This window comes from Perca fluviatilis, chromosome 4 (assembly GCF_010015445.1).
Source record: "Perca fluviatilis chromosome 4, GENO_Pfluv_1.0, whole genome shotgun sequence".
In the NCBI taxonomy this organism is placed as follows: Eukaryota; Metazoa; Chordata; class Actinopteri; order Perciformes; family Percidae; genus Perca; species Perca fluviatilis.
Genome location: NC_053115.1, coordinates 19,304,475 through 19,320,571, shown reverse-complemented (window position 1 = coordinate 19,320,571; position 16,097 = coordinate 19,304,475). Strand labels below are relative to the sequence as shown.

Here is a 16,097-nt window from a genome sequence, read left to right as displayed (position 1 = left end):
CAACGTCTCCGGCACAGGCACAGGAAACTCTCTGTCATCAATACACAGTGTTCTCTCTTTGTCTTCATCCAGCAGACGTTTTCATTACCATGGAGACTGTGGTCATCGTAGAGTAGCTCACTAAGTTCAACTCAAAATAAATGTACAGTTTGTAACATATTTGGTAGTGGTTTGTTTTGTATTATGTGCAGTCATTGTTTAACATTTTTGATTGTGGAAACATTTCCATTTTGTTAGTAGTGCATAGGTCAAACTCTTGGTTGCATGTCTCTTGAGATTATGTAATGTAGCCAACAATCAATCACTAAGTTTTGCAGATGGATAGGATGGGTGGTAAAGACATTTCTGTAGGAGGTAGTTACATTATTTTACCAGATCATGACATTGCTAGCTGCCGTACCGGGTCATTATATGATGATGATGAGAGCAATGTGAGATGGTCTTGCGATGAAGGTTTGGTGGGTAGCTGAGCGATAGCCTGCCTATTAATAGCAGAGAGGATAACTGGTTAATGGGTCCAAAGGTTGAGAGGTGAAAGGTTTTTTTCTTAAAAGCATGTTGCGAAACATGCTTTACACCAGACAAAGACAAAGAGACCTGAGAATGCTTTCCATGCTGGGCCTAGAACAGGATATTGTGATAACATGCAACATATATCCTGTTGGTTCATTGTGATTGATGCTGTTGGTGAAGTGGAAGGAGCAGACTAAGAGAGGAATGGACCCTCACAGATGAACAATAAACTGGTTTCTGTAGGGGACAGATCGAAAAGGATCAAAAAGATTTATGAGGCCAACTGGTGCCTCTGTACCAGGGGTTTATTTTCCTCATCAAAATCAACTAAGCTAATAGGATCAATATGTCAGTACATGGCTTTTTGATTTTTGTTTTGTTTTATATATACTGTATATCTCTATAGCGCATATTATGTTTTACAAGGCTACAGTGTAGTGCATACTTTCACTTTATTCTACATCTTCACAGAAAAGCAGCAATGTTAAAAGTTAAGTGTGTTTTATACAGTATATATAAAGTGACAGCTCTTGGTTAAAAAATGAAGAATGGCTGTTATCATTTTGTTATGTTTTCCATAATTTTTCGATTCAACAAATAAATAGTGTCATATTATTTTAAGATATTTTTGTAGGACAATGGTGCATTTCTTTTTCCTAGTCAAGGGAAGGGTCCAAAAAAAATATTGATAATGCTCTGGTGTGTCATAAAGTTTAGCGCCATCTGATTTTTGAGAAAATGAATTGTACTTGTATACTTACTTGCAACATATCGCACAGGAATGGGGCACAGGCAAATCTGATTGCTCTGAAGAAGAGACTTCCTTTCCTCTACAGGCCAGAGGGAGGCAGTATTGTCTTTCAAGTCAACCCTTTCTCTGAGACTCTTAATGAGTTTAATGAGACTTGGAAATGAATGAAATCAGTAAGTAGATGACTACAAGTATTCCTGTATCACTTAATATTTCAGTTGGAAGTCTCTAAACATTTGTTTTACTCTATCTTTACTCTCATGCATGCAGATTTGTCTCATGTTGTCTGTGTATATGTCTGCATGATTGCATTCCCAGTAGGGTGTATCAGTGTATACAGAGCCTTCTCTATGCTTACAGTATTTATATCCAACCCTATCCTTCCTATCCCTCCCACAGCCCAGGGAAATGATCTTCACTTGAAAGACCATCTGCAAATACCATCCAGGGCACAGTAATGTTCCCAATATAACCTCACTGCACAGTCAGCTGAGGGGTCTGGTCAGCGGCCTCAGTCTGAGCTGTAAGGGGAAGTGACAGGCACAAACTCTGCTCTCTGGATTGTGTTTTCTTCACGTTTGGATGAACACGATGATGAAAGGGGAAGATTCAGCGGAAGTAGAGATTGACTTGGAGGACTCCAGTGACCCTGATGAATATGATAATGGGGAGGAACCTGAGACTTTGTGGAGGGCCCCTCCTGCTCTGGAAGAAGAGGAAGACATTCATACGTCCACACTAGTGGAAATCAGTGATACCAAGCCTCTGATTAATGTCAGAGACCCCCGTGGTATCAATGACTGTCTCAAGGTATTGCATTCTTATGCAGTAGCTCTATTGAACTTTGTTTTATGGACCCTTTGTGCATTTGTCCAATGCAGTGAATTAGCTGAAAGCTGATAACAAAATACACAAAATCATTGACATGTAGAACCAAGAGACTGGTCGGCTGATTGCAGTGCAGTAATTTATTCTTGAAGGGGAATCAAGTCAAACAGGAACATGACTTATTGGTTGACGTCTGTAGCATCAGCACCACTTTCTCTTTGTGTCTCCAGGTGACGTTTGAGGATGTGATTGCAGAGCCAGTGTCAGTGCGCAGTGGGGACAGGGTGTGGACCTGGAGTAATGCCCTGTTTGAGGTGTCTAGGGTTTGGATCTACAGGATAGTCACAGTGCTTCTGGCCATTCCCATTTCAATTATCTCTGGTCTCCTCTTTGCCATCCTCAGCTGCTTCCACATCTGGTAGGTTTAGATCGTGCCTTCCGTAGGCATTGTTTCTCACCTACTGCTAGTGGTGTCAGTTTGGATTTAATTTGGCCAGGTTTGGAGATATCCATCTCTGAAATTTCTGCCTCCACCTCAATAACATGAGGGTGAATCAAAGATTGTTTGTGGTGCTCACAAGTGGCCCAGTGAGGCTGTACTATGGTGCTTTGAACTAAATGCTAACACCAGCATGCTAACATGCACTCAATGACAAGATTAACATTCTGATGTTTAGCAGATATAACGTTTATGATGTTTACCCTCTTGGTTTAGCAAGCTAGCATATTTTTAGTTGCTTATTAGTACTAAACACAAAGTACAGCTGAAACTCATGTTTTTGAAGGATCCTAAACTAAAAGACAGGATATTTCCCTCTCTGCTGGACTGAATTTGACTGTTCTTATATCCATTTGTCTCCTGTGAGTCCCTCAGCTTTGTGGTAGTGCAATACTAAATCTTTGGAAAGTAAAAACTGTCTTTCTTTGTAATTATTGTGTTTCTTTCTATGACAGGATGGTTGGTCCTTGTAGCCACTGTATACTCATTGGCGCACGCTGGCTGCAGAGCCTATGGAGCATTGTGCTGGGCGTCATTGTGCGTCCCTTCCTCACAAGTGCTGGGAGATGCTGTGGAGGCTTCAGCATTCACCTGGCCAAAGAATGAGACTCACACATCCAGACTGTTATTGTTCGTTATGTGCAATGGTGTTCTAGTGGACTGAGCCAAAGAGGGCATTGATATTTGATTTTTAAATTTTTTATTCAGAATAAAATGTTTATAATTGCATGTTTTTCACATTTAAGATGCCTTTGGTAAAAGTCCAACAGCACCTGCTGCTCCTTTTAATGATTATACAAGGATTGTGACACGTTCAAACAATAATATGGACCTGACAAAGAGACAAAAAGAAGGTTATACATGTCTTGATTTTATCCACAGAGTGTTAAATTGCTTTGGTGAGACCAAAATAGGATCAGAGTTTAACATCTGAGATCCGATTAAGAAAACGGTTACATGTGGATGTGACAGTGATTAATTAAAAAAATTATTAAAGTGACTTTTTGTTAATCATGCAGTACTTTTTTAACACTGATGCCACAGTGGGGTTATGATTTTTCTTATTTGAAGTAATTTCAGCATAATTTGTTATGCACATTGATTGTCAAATCATCTTTATGTCATAATAATTGGGTTTGGGTTTATATTATGTTACATTTTTAAAAGGCAGTTTAGAATTTAAGCTAGAGTAACAACAATCGACAACTATAGAATCTAATTTGAATTATAGAAGTTACTGATTTCAAACCTTAGAATATTTCACTTCAGCAGAAAAGAACAAACACTTGTATTACATGCATTCTTAAAGGAGGCAATGTCAATAAAATATATGAATGACATAATTTTGATTAAAACAGATTACATCATTACATTACAATATAATTACATTTATGATCTACATATATGGTGAGATTCTCAACATAGATCATACACTTATTTACTGACTTTTGTGCAGTATGACAGCTTAGGGTTGTGTGTGTGTGTGTGTGTGTGTGCGCGCGTGTGTGTGCCCGTGTGCGCGTGTGTCTGTGTGTCCGTGTGTCCGTGTGTCCGTGTGTCCGTGTGTCCGTGTGTCCGTGTCCATGCCTATACTTGATGTGGTATGTCAGCAGTGACTTTAAAAGTTTGAGATAGTCATTTCTGGCATCTGCCTACTGGCATTCCTAGATTGGAAAAACACTAAGTGGCATTTCAGTTCATAAACTGCCACTCCCTTCCCCTGCCCTCCATGGCTCTGACTATAGCCATACACTGGCCTCTCATTTTAGCCTGGCTGAAATTAACATTGGCCAGTAGAATCTGATCAGAGGGACAGCCACACCAAGGAGATGTAACTTTTAAGATTACTGAAGCCTTGAAAGTATGTATGTGTCCTATAGATGCCACATAAAATAGCCATTAACATGATATAACTATCTGCTGGAGATATCTGAATTAGTATTTTGAAATCTTTCACTAACATTGGGTTGGTGAAGCAAGGGCCTCAGATAATTTGGCCTAACATTTGGTTGATTTGAATGTGCACTTGCACAGCAGATTATAAAGTATTAAGCTTTTGCTCAAATTGGGTGGTGTGAGGGTGGTTTTACACAAGGAGGTGTAAGTGATGGTGCACTTCTACACAGCCATCATTGAGTCCATCCTCACATCCTCCATCACCATCTGGTACGCTGCTGCCACTGCCAAGGACAAGGGCAGACTGCAGCGTGTCATTCGGTTTGCAGAGAAGGTGATTGGCTGCAATCTGCCGCCGCTCCAGGACCTTTACGCCACCAGGACTCTGAAGCGTGCTGGAAAGATTGTGGCTGACCCCTCCCACCCCGGACACAAACTCTTTGAGCCACTCCCCTCTGGCAGGAGGCTGAGGTCCATCAGGACCAAAACCTCACGTCACATGAACAGCTTTTTCCCCTCCGCCACTAGCCTTATTAACAAGGCCCGGAAACCACCCTGACTCTCCACCTGGCTCTTCATGCCACTGTTCTCTCTCTGCTGTAATGCTCTTTATTTTATTTATTTTTATTTTATTTTATTTTATTTTATTTTATTTTATTTCTATCTTTATTTTTAATTTAATACATACTGTGTACATATACTTATACTTATATTGTTTATACCTATACTTATATTGTTTAATATTACATTTAGAGAATGTGTGATGTGCACCAACAACACCAAAACAAATTCCTTGTATGTGTTAAAAAACGTACTTGGCAATAAAAACCCTTTCTGATTCTGATTCTGATTCTGATTCTGATTCTGATTCTGATTCTGAAGTGCTGTACATCTGCTTTACTCTGGCATGAAGACCCATTTCTGGACATTTCACTGACTTTTCGAAGATCAATTAAACATCAGGCTGAAAAGATGCAAGATTTATAGTTGTCATTTTCTGTTTGTTGGTCTAAATTTTGAGCTGATCTAGCGTATAATACTGGATTGAATTACAATTATGTTGTCCTTTTTTTAGAATGATACAGCAAAATCTGAAAATTGTCTTACCATTAATTTCACTTTTACTCAATGTTGATGTGGGCCTTTAAATAAATAAACTTGTAAGTACAATATGAATGGCTCATTACACTAAATAAATATAATAAACAATAGTAATTTCTCCCACATGCTATGACAGATAGATTCAAGCATACTGACATTGAAACTGTATGTGAACTTTTTTATTTGACAACCTTCCATGCCATATAAAGTTTAAAAAATAAAATAAAACACACCTAATAAGCCAATAATGCACATTATCTGATCCTGACACTAAAATTCTCCATATGTTGAGTATAAACAGTTGGCACATTGCCACGAATCTACAGCATAAGAAACTATTATAAGACTATTTGTTGGAATAATCAGTGTGGCCATAAGGGGGAACTAGTGACAAACAACTATGAGCAGTGGAAACTATTTACAAAGTGAATGTCATAATATAACATGAAGGACAGACAAGGAGCAGTGGAAACTACTTACAAAGTGTATTTCATATTAGTCTACATCATAAAGGACAAACACTGTTTGGAAAATGAACTGAAAACATGCTGAAAGAGCCTCCTTCTTGCAAAGTGCAATACTTTTGGAACTTTTTGCTGATGATTTTTTTTGTGTTGTTATAATTGAGATATCTGGATTACACCAAACCACAAGAGTGGGTATTATCTCAACAACCTCATTATAATTCATACATATCAACATTTTGATTTAAGCACCAATATAATATAATAATATAACTATAAAATGCTGGTACACAAAGTAATGCTGCTTTAAAGGAGTAAACAATCCTTACATTAACTGAATTAGTGTCCATTTTCACAGAGCAAAATGCATTTAAGAATTGACTGATTTGTAGAAAGAATGTACTTGTGCAACATTAATATAATTATTGCGATAAAGATGAGATTTTAGATCAAATCATGAGGACTGTAAGAACTGTAAGACTTAAATATTCAAGACTAAAGGACAGAAGCATCCAAACAACTTGGAGCAGGGTATTTCATTTATTTAGCTCAGTTCGCAGCAGTTCCGCTGCAGATGGTTAAATGCCTGAAATAGGGGACTTGCATTATTGCTGGATTGCTCAACTACAGGAAGCCTGGATGGCTTTGAGCTGGTTCTTCAGTGTCCCGCCCCCCCTGTGCTGTATGTGAGTGTGAGGCTCCTGCTGCTGGTGTTCTTGAAAACGCAAGTGGAAGAGCTGCTATTGGGCCTGCACTGTCGATCACTGCTGCAGGAGGAGGTGTTCAGGTACTGTCTACAACAGCAGAAGAAGCACTGCATCAGGTCATGGAACAGGTGCCCAGCAAAGAACATGTAGATCCAGGGGTTACAACAGCTGTTGAGACTGGCCAGCAGCATAGCGATGATGAAGGCCATTTCTAGGGAGAGAGACAGAGGAGAACATGTGCTTGATATTTTTGGTGAATAAGTGTATTCTGACAGTGTGAATGTAAGACTAAGAGTATTTGTTTTGAGTCAATCCTATTTACACCCTATTTACTTGCTAACACACCAAAACTGGGGCTCAAAATTGTTCCAGACAAATACATAATTCCCTCCTGTTTGAGTAACATTTGATAAAAACCTTTTTCTTAAAATGAAACAATTTAGCCTATTTGTGAGTTATCTTTAATTAGTCAGAAAGCCCTGAGGGATGGACTAAAACCGTCCTTTCGTGATTTGTTGACAAGGACAAAATACAAAATATAGCCATGTCTTATCCTTTGAATATAACCTTATCCATGCCTGACAACCTGGACTGGGTGTAGGCTACAAAGCATATCTATGGTACCATGCCTCTCCTCTCCCCTGCTCCAACCCCCTGCTATTGTGAATAGGATAAGCAGTTAAGAAAAGGAATGGATGGATGGATCTTTAAAAAGCCTCTAAAGTAGCACATTTTTCTCCAATCCAGTAAGATGTAATTACCTGGCTGTGTGTGTGTGTGTGTGTGTGTGTGTGTGTGTGTGTGTGTGTGTGTGTGTGTGTGTGTGTGTGTGTGTGTGTGTGTTTGTGTTTTGTCTTTTGTTTGGTCTTTTAAGCTGCACTTTTAAGTGTTTTAGCCATTGATAACATTATAGCTGTAGGGATGGTCAGCCACTTTGTTCCAGACTTTAATATCTCAACAAATATTGGATCTGTTACCATTATATTTTGTACAGACATTCATGATTCCCAGGCGATTATTCTATTGAATTTGGTGATCTCCACTTTTCCTCTAGCACCAACTTTAAGTTGACACTTGGGTTTTATTAAAATATCTCAACAATTTTTGGATGGATTGCCATGAAATTTGGTACAGACATTCATGGTCCCACCTGAGGATGAATAACAATAACTTGGATTCCCTAGTCTCGCATTGCCAGACCTTACTTCAAGGAGTAAGGTCTGTTTCCACCACACATACATTCCAGGATAGGAGAAAACAAACAGGGTTGTTTGCATTTGTCCATAGCAAATCCCCTCCAATCAGTTCCAAAACGTCCCAGTTAGATAGTAAATGCCATAAACTATAAAAATCTTTGCAATCATTCCCCAAAAGAACCAAGCAGGCCTGCCTTGTTGAAATCCAAATTTTCTTCAAATTTTGCCATTTTTAGTGTGTAGCTTGCTAGCTTGAAGTTTGTTGTTGTTTCCCAAAGAGAACAGAGTTGGACAATGGCATCACATCGATACAGACTCCCCTAACCTTTCATCTAGCACATTTTTCATGTCAAAATTAAAATTACTTACTTTATGACCTCAGCCTCACTTTATGTTTAGTTCTAATATGTTAGCATGCTAACAGGCTAAGCCACTAGCATGGCTGTAAGATCTTGTTAAAGGTGCCCTGCCACATGTATTTCATTAGTTTGTGGTAATGTCTGAAGTTCTACTATGGACTATGGAAAAATGCCTTGGTTACCTTGTTTCAAGCCATTCTAGCGTGGTATAGAAAGCCTACAGGAAGACTCAGCTTGATTTCTGCAAGTTCTCATTAATATTCAACAAGCTAAGCTGTTTGAATCTGATTGGCTAACAGCTAGCCAATGAGAGCCTGGCTGTCAGAATCCTTTCCCAAGCCCAACTGGGCGAGCTAATGAATAGTAATGAGCTCAGGCATTATGACGTCAGACTGACCAGCTTTTGTAATTGGCCTGATTTCTCTGCTTATTTCTTTTCAGTGGCTAGAGCTGACAAAGGAGGTAGCAGTTCATTTTCACATTCACAACATAACACATATGGACTTAACATATTTCAAAAAATGCAAGTAAAAATGGTTTTGTATGGCAGGGCACCTTTAAACTACACTGCATAACAATAAGATGTCACAAGCCTAACGCCTCCACTGGACAGGTTTGGAGTTTGGACTCTCCATTTCATTTCTACAAAATACATTTCAGTCCCTGTTTAAAGCAGCTGCACATAATTTATAGAAAATATAAGAAGCTGAAGCATTTCAGGCAACCCCCCCAAACATTTGGGATTGTATCTGAACAAAATGGAAGGTTGATGTATGTGTCAGGCAGAAAATATACAAAAAAAATATATATAAACGGCTTTGATTAGAAGAGGCTGTCCTGGATGGAAAAATATTTTTTCTCATTTATTTATTTAAGGGATTAAATTTCCAATTGTTAAAGGCACAGAGCACATTGAACAAGCATGCAATTTGAACGGTGGAAAATGGAAGAATTCCAAGTCTATTTTCTAATCCTTAATGGAGTGAGGGAGATTTAGTGTGTTGTCTTTTTCTTGTGAAACTGCTGACCTGCTCTGTTCATTGTGCTCTGACTCTCTATAGTCCTTTGCTTTATTGTGAGAGGTGTGCTGTGCGAAGTGCCAAGCAAATGGACGTGTTCAACAGATAAGTCAAACACCCTGTCCAGACTTGTGAGTTCTTGGTGCCATGGGGAACACAGTTCTCTTAAGGGGAAATACCACAAAATGACAGCAGCCTTTTTTTCCCTTTCACTTTGACTTACAGTACATCCACCACTTTCTTGTTCTGCCAAAAATGAAAGAAAAACATTAATCGTTGCTGTTTTTCTGTAATATCATGATGTACAGCTCTTCTGAGATTGAAGTTGGAAAATCAAAAGAGGGTGATGTTGATTTCAAAAGGAGGACTGTGGTGATACTGCTATCACTTATTTGATTAAGTATACACACTATATTAAAGATAATTCTAAGTATAATTAAAGCTGCAAACAGCGTTGGATGGGCCCTGGGTTACTGGTCGCTCCTTGCGACTGTGCATTTGCGCGGCACTCAGACACTGCAAATCGTCACCAATGAAAAGGGAACTCCCTGCTGAGTTCAATGATACCTCACAGAAGACTCTACCTTAAATGGGTCACCAGTTATGAAATGGGGCGTGGTTTAAGCATAGGGTTCGGGCCAAAAGTCAATTTTGGCCTATAAATGTCCTCAGGCCTGGACCCAACAACTTCTTAGTTCATTGATAAATGCTCAAAATGACTTAAGATGACACAGACTGAATTTGAAGTCGATCTGATGATGAAATCTCTAGGAGGAGTTCGATAAAGTATAGCACCTTGACTTTTAGGCCTACTTCCTGTTGCCACTAGGGGGCGCTATGACTTTGAGTAAATATCGGCCTTTATTTGTCCTCAGGGTTGGACTCTTATGAATCCTGAAAAGTTTCGAGCCAATTGGACAATGTACACTCAAGTTATACCCACTTCCTGTTTCGATCAAGAGGGTAAGCGTCTGGAATGCGTAGCATTCCATTGACTGCCATTCATTTTGACGTCACTTTAACAGCGAATAACTTTACATCTGAAGCGTTTAAAGACTCTATTTGTCCATTGTTCATTTCTAAAGAAACACGAGAATGTATAAAAGGCTCCATTACCTTGTACCTCACGTTATGGCTCCGTAGCAGACGTTTTTGTAAAAATAGGCTAACGATTGTGTCATAACCAAGCGACTTAATGTCGCATAGTAGAGGAATTACCGTATAGTACAGGAGAAGCTCGCATGCAGTTTGGACTTACATGAGCTGTTTAGGTTTAATTACTGATGTTAACTAGCATTTTAGTTAGCAATAATTAGCCTGTGCCCATGTTATCTCCTTACATATACCTAGGCTCTCGTCTCTGTAAGATTGGGAATGATTGAGATTTCTCTTGCCACAGCTACCAGAAGACTTCAAACTTTCAGACACGTTGCTCACGTCACATTTACATTGTCTCTCTCAGTTGGAGGCTGCACAGTAAAGCAAGTGATCACCGGAAAAGTGATTCTAATAGCCTTCACTAGTCTCCGTCCAGAGCAACGGGATGTGTTGGTCCGATCTTATATACTGTCTATGGTTTCGATGGCGAAACGCACTAAATGGCCGCCCTATGACAAAAAGTTTTTCTTTTAATAACTTTTCATCTTTAAGGTCTTAAGATGGCACAGACCAAATTTGAAGTTGATCGGATAAAATCTCTAGGAGGAGTTTGTTAAAGTACGCCATGCGGTAATGGCCAAAATCACACAAATTTTTAATGGCGGACTTCCTTTTGGGTTAGGGTATGGCTCCCATGAGCTTTTTTGTACGGCTTGACATGCTTCACATGTGTACAAAGTTTCATTAGTCTACGTTAAACATACTGCAGGGGCTCAATTTTTTTAACTTTGTAGGGGGCGCCAGCGAGCCATTTTTGTGCGCCTATTCCCGAAACCCTTAAAATACGTAAATTTTCACCAGTCTTGATGCGATCAACAATTTTGGTGAGTTTTTGAGTATGTTAAGCCCCTCAAAAAGGCAATTCATTTGCCAAGAAAATAATAATTCCTTCAGTTTCAATAGGGCCTTTGCCGTTGTCGGCGCTCGGGCCCTAACAAGTTAAACAAACAAAGTCAGCTTCTCCTTCACTTCAGTGAATCCACATGGAGTCTTAACCTGAGTGCCATTTCTTCAAAGGTAATGCAATACGTTACTGTAATAAGATGAGCAGGTCAGTGACATTTGAATGATCTGCACTGGGTTTGAACAGAAGCTTTTTTTTTAAGTTTTCTTTCAAATTGTATCCAAAACGACATTTACATTTTCAAACTACCAGTTCACCTTTCATGAAACTGCTTCAAATCCTAAAATCATATTTAGATACTTCAAATTTTCAAATTTTGTTCCTTCTTGCTTACAGATGCCGGAAAGCCAGGGAGGCTGGGTGATTATCTGAAAGTAGCATAGCCCATCAGGTGTCAGATCCATGAAAAAAGAGATGGCAAACGGGTTTGTAATTAATGTTGAGAATTGTTCTCAAGAGAAACTCGTCACTCGTGCGGATTAACAGGGCTCAGCGGGTGGAATTGCTGCTCCACCAGAAACATCTCTAAATGAACAGAAGGGCACAGAACCCATTTAATTTTGGATCAGATCCAAATCACTGTGCAGATACACAAATTATTTTTCACTTTTGTTAACAAAGCGAGATAGGGCATTTGTGCTGCATTTATGTGGTGTCGGAAGAATCTGAAAAAAATTTGTTCCCAACTGGGAAAATTCACACTGCATTGAGATTGTGAAATAGAGTATGCCTGTGGAGGTCTGCACTCTCCAAGTGGCCTTCTAGTTTATACATTTTTCCACATTAATGACATGTTAAGAGGGTTTTGAATGCTTTGCAAATTAACATGTTGAAAAGTTACAAATGTTTACAATGCTAAATGGTAATAAGAAATAGCCTAGTGTTGAGGCCATCCATCCAAACAAAATGGGGCCCCTAGGACAACATACACTTCAGTACAGTGCATGGATTCTTGGCTTTAATGTGTTTATTTTCCTAATTTTGTAAAAAAAATGCGTGACAGAAGACGAAGAAGAAGATGATTAGCTTGGCTAAGTCTGGCCTATTTAACATATATCTGAATCCCTGACTGCTCTCAATGAACACTCGTGCAATTTTGCTCAGATAACCCCACTGGAAAGATTACAGGAGCATATTTTATCCCCTGCTCTTCTCTACTTCAATGGCATGCTCAAAAGATAGGAGGGGTAAATCTGAACAAACTATGCAGTTAAATGGAAATTATATAAACCACCACTGGAAACAGAGAGAGAACCCCTTTGATGTCCTGGTACATTTACTCTCCCAGTGGCTCTGAAGACTTTCTCTGAACCGATAACACTGTAATGACTCCCATTCATCTGTGTTCACTCTGGAAGTCTGAAGTTGCCATTGTGTTGCCTTAAAAGTAAAGTGGATTGCTTATGTAGCCGATTCCTAGAGATGTTTTGTGAGGTGGGAGATTGACCTTTGTATGAATGAGGCACTTAGTCCACCAATATTAATCTTGGACAAAGATGATCGTCTCCTTGTGTCACTGAGCACAGTTGGCACACTTAAAAAGGGATAATATTTTCATAAACTGTATAACATATGAGGCACTGCTTTTGGTGAATACATATAGATCTATACCAGGATTATGATTCAAACTGCATCTGTTGTGCGTTGGGAAAGAAAAAAAACACTGAGTGTGCCTTTACCTTCTCTTGGTGCTGCAGGATCCCATGCAGACCACATCTGGACAAAGAAGAAGGGAGTCCAGCACACAATGTAGGCAAGGACCACTACAAATGTCATTTTCACTGTGCGGATCTTTGCTTTTGAAATGAGCCTCACGCTGCTCACACGACAGAGGGGATGAGCGCCTTTGGAGGGACTTGGAGTGAGAGCCAGGAAGTGCTCCCTTCTGGTTTTTAAATTGAAATTCTCCCATATTTTAAAACATATCAAACCATAGCAGATTGTTAAAATTGAAACTGGGAAAATGTAAATGCTGAGACTCATCCATGTGATGTATGCTTTGGCACCCCATGGCTGTATAAAGTCACCCCAACAGTCATACACACCGTTCCCGACCTCCCTCAAAGAAAATATGTACGCTTGAGGAGTGCTGAAAATCAGGCTGAGAATCCAAGAGGCCATCACACAGAAACGATCCTTTCTCTTGTGCACGGAACGAAGTGGCTGGCAGATTGCTAAGCACCTGTCGATGGACATCAGGACAAGCATGTAGGTAGATGCAAACATACCCACGACCTGGAGGTATTTGATCAGCCTGCACAGCAAATCTGACCCACAGAAGCGAAATGTGATATCCCAAATGAGTTGCGGTAAGACCTGAAAGATTGCAACGACAAGGTCTGCGATGCTCAGGTGCTTCATGAAGTAATACATCCGAGACTGGCTGTTCTTGGTGGTGTAGATGGCCCACAGGACGCACAGGTTGCCGGTCAGAGCGAGCAGCAGCACCAGGACCAGGACGGTAACTTCCACCTTGGCCACTTCTTCATTGCGTTTCAAAGGATTCACTGTGGTGTTTCCTAAATGGATGTCATTTCCATGACTTGAGTTGCTCCAGGAAACATTTTGCGCCCAACTATTCTGCTCTAGTAAAAAGTCTTCCATCGTGCCCAAAAGCGCCACTTTGGCGCATCCAGCTGTCACATCACAAAACAGATTGTGGACCGCTATCCGCTGAATGGTGGTGCAGTTTCCCTGCGCAATTTTACTGCCAGCTCACTCTGTTAAAGTATTTTTTTTTTTCCCTCAGTTAAAATTAATGTATAATCCAAATGTCAGCGCTCTCGCCTGCAGAGGAACAAAATGTAACACTTGTAAACTCTGATTCATTGCACACCCATCTCAAGACTTATTCGAAAACTTCTCAAAAAAATCATATGACCTCATGATACACAAGTGAATCGGTTCAAAGGAAGCGTACCTTTTAAACTGTATCCTTGCAGTTATTTTGGGATCTCGGAGCACCGTTGTACTCACATGCGTCCAGACTAATATGGTTTGCTGAAGCTCTGTTGCATATCCTACCAATCAATGTCAGTACCCTCCTCCCCTCGATCGTCCTATTTCCTCTAAGCAAACAGACTGGGTTGAGTGTAAGCAGACTGCACCTTATAACTCTTTTCTTTCTCCCTCTCCCCCGTGTCCCTATCCCTGTAGCTACATTGAGTGTATGTTTTGACTTTGTGGCGCTGCTTTGTAAAATCAAATGAACCTTTAACAATATTTGAGCGATGCTATATTGTATTGCGCAGTGAGTCAATGTTTTTAGTATCTACATTTTTGAAGTGACCCCTTGACAGATTCAGAAGGAGGAATATTCCACTATGATCCAACAGAGTGTAAGACGGTCACTTGTTTTCCAAAGAAAGCCACAGAATATGGAAAAAGATGGTATCTGGAGCTGGAACAGTATGCTTTGGTTGAATATAATTCCATTTATGATGTGCTGTACTTTATGCACAGTCTCAATCAGGGATACAAGGTGAAATAAAATAAAAACATCAGTGTGCCAGGGCAGTGAGTCATTAAATTCAGTTGCACATCAAACAAGCAAAATATCATCAAATATGGGCTGATGGGAGGGATTGTAATATTTGTTTGTGTCTCCCAGTAGGGCCATATTCAACTTCCCAAATTCCTCAGAAGTCATGAAGGAATGTTTTCTTCAATAAATTGAATACTCAAAATAACCTCCCAGTTTAAGGCCCATGCAGTACATCGAAGCAAAAGATAATTCAAATCACTAAAACAACATCCAACATGTTCATTTTTTTTTAAATATCAGATATGTTGTTTTTGAATTAATTCCTTTATTTTTCACTCATCTAAACTCAATTTACAGTCATCATGTCTTTGTGTTTTTTTCATTCCATTTGCACAATAACCTGACTGTAACTGCCTTCTGAACAGAATAACTAAACATTATCTTTAAATGTTTCTGAAACTGAAATAAGTCATATGAATAAAACATCAATATCGGACTGGTCAGCCTGTTATCGTTTTGTGAACTTGTAAAGATTCACTAACCGGATATTTCGACTTTTTGTTCAGCCACAAAGAGACAGGTGACTTTTGGTTGAGGAAAATTAAATGAACATGTGAACATCACATTTACAGTGTGAAAATGTGTTGTTCCTCTGGATTTAGTTGACACACTTGCAGTTGCTGTATTGTCAGTAATTTGTTCAGTTGAATAGCCCTCATGTGAGATGTCTTGTTGTATTTGTGCTAGATATAATCTAACCAGACACAATGGCAGAAAAATGGAATATCAGGTCATGTAATATCCAGTACAAGTCTGTGCACAAACAGTGATGTTAGCCCTGATGTGAGGCACTCATTCACAGTCCTATAAAGTGCTGCAAACTACAACCAAACCAAGAAGAAATTATTTAAATAAATATAAGAGTTTGTTCATTTTAATTTAATAAGGTTTTGTTCTGCTTGAATATTCATTGCTTTTATCATAGATCACAGTGAAATGACTGGAAAATGACTAGACGGCTAAATGACTAAAGGCTAAATGAAAAGGCTAAAATTCTAAACGTAATAATGTCTACTGCAAATAATTGAGTGCATAACCCGTTGATGACCTGGGTTGTTGCCAGCCATCAATCTATGGGTTAGATAATACAACTGTATACAGTAACACTTTGTGATTCATACAGGCTGTATTTGTAGTCCTGCTTCTCAAATGAAACTA

At 39.4% G+C, this 16,097-nt stretch overlaps 2 protein-coding genes across 2 annotated transcripts; one reads left to right on the top strand and one right to left on the bottom strand.

Annotated features, from left to right (window-relative positions):
- Nucleotides 1–1,732: 1,732 nt before the first annotated feature.
- zgc:172270 (uncharacterized protein LOC100136849 homolog) lies at nt 1,733–3,634 on the top strand. Its single transcript, XM_039796632.1, has 3 exons — nt 1,733–2,074; nt 2,323–2,510; nt 3,047–3,634. The coding sequence occupies exons 1-3, from the start codon at nt 1,847–1,849 to the stop codon at nt 3,195–3,197; spliced, it is 567 nt and encodes a 188-aa protein (XP_039652566.1). The 5' UTR covers nt 1,733–1,846; the 3' UTR covers nt 3,198–3,634.
- Nucleotides 3,635–5,745: 2,111 nt separating this feature from the next.
- Nucleotides 5,746–14,370, bottom strand: oxtrl (oxytocin receptor like). The gene is made up of 3 exons (XM_039796418.1): nt 14,316–14,370; nt 13,075–14,182; nt 5,746–6,970 (listed from the first exon to the last, which is right to left on the bottom strand). Exons 2-3 carry the CDS (start codon nt 13,997–13,999, stop codon nt 6,711–6,713), a joined length of 1,185 nt encoding a protein of 394 aa, XP_039652352.1. The 5' UTR covers nt 14,000–14,182; nt 14,316–14,370; the 3' UTR covers nt 5,746–6,710.
- Between the last annotated feature and the right edge of the window lie 1,727 nt (nt 14,371–16,097).

What these genes read in the sequence shown, in the direction of transcription:
- zgc:172270 (XM_039796632.1), top strand. Translation starts at nt 1,847, where the DNA reads ATGAACACGATGATGAAAGGGGAAGATTCAGCGGAAGTAGAGATTGAC. An exon ending in GTATCAATGACTGTCTCAAG is followed by an intron (nt 2,075 to 2,322) that starts GTATTGCATTCT and finishes TTGTGTCTCCAG; the next exon opens with GTGACGTTTGAGGATGTGAT. An exon ending in CTCAGCTGCTTCCACATCTG is followed by an intron (nt 2,511 to 3,046) that starts GTAGGTTTAGAT and finishes TTTCTATGACAG; the next exon opens with GATGGTTGGTCCTTGTAGCC.
- oxtrl (XM_039796418.1), bottom strand. Translation starts at nt 13,999, where the DNA reads ATGGAAGACTTTTTACTAGAGCAGAATAGTTGGGCGCAAAATGTTTCC. An exon ending in TCCTGCAGCACCAAGAGAAG is followed by an intron (nt 6,971 to 13,074) that starts GTAAAGGCACAC and finishes CTCTCTCCCTAG; the next exon opens with AAATGGCCTTCATCATCGCT.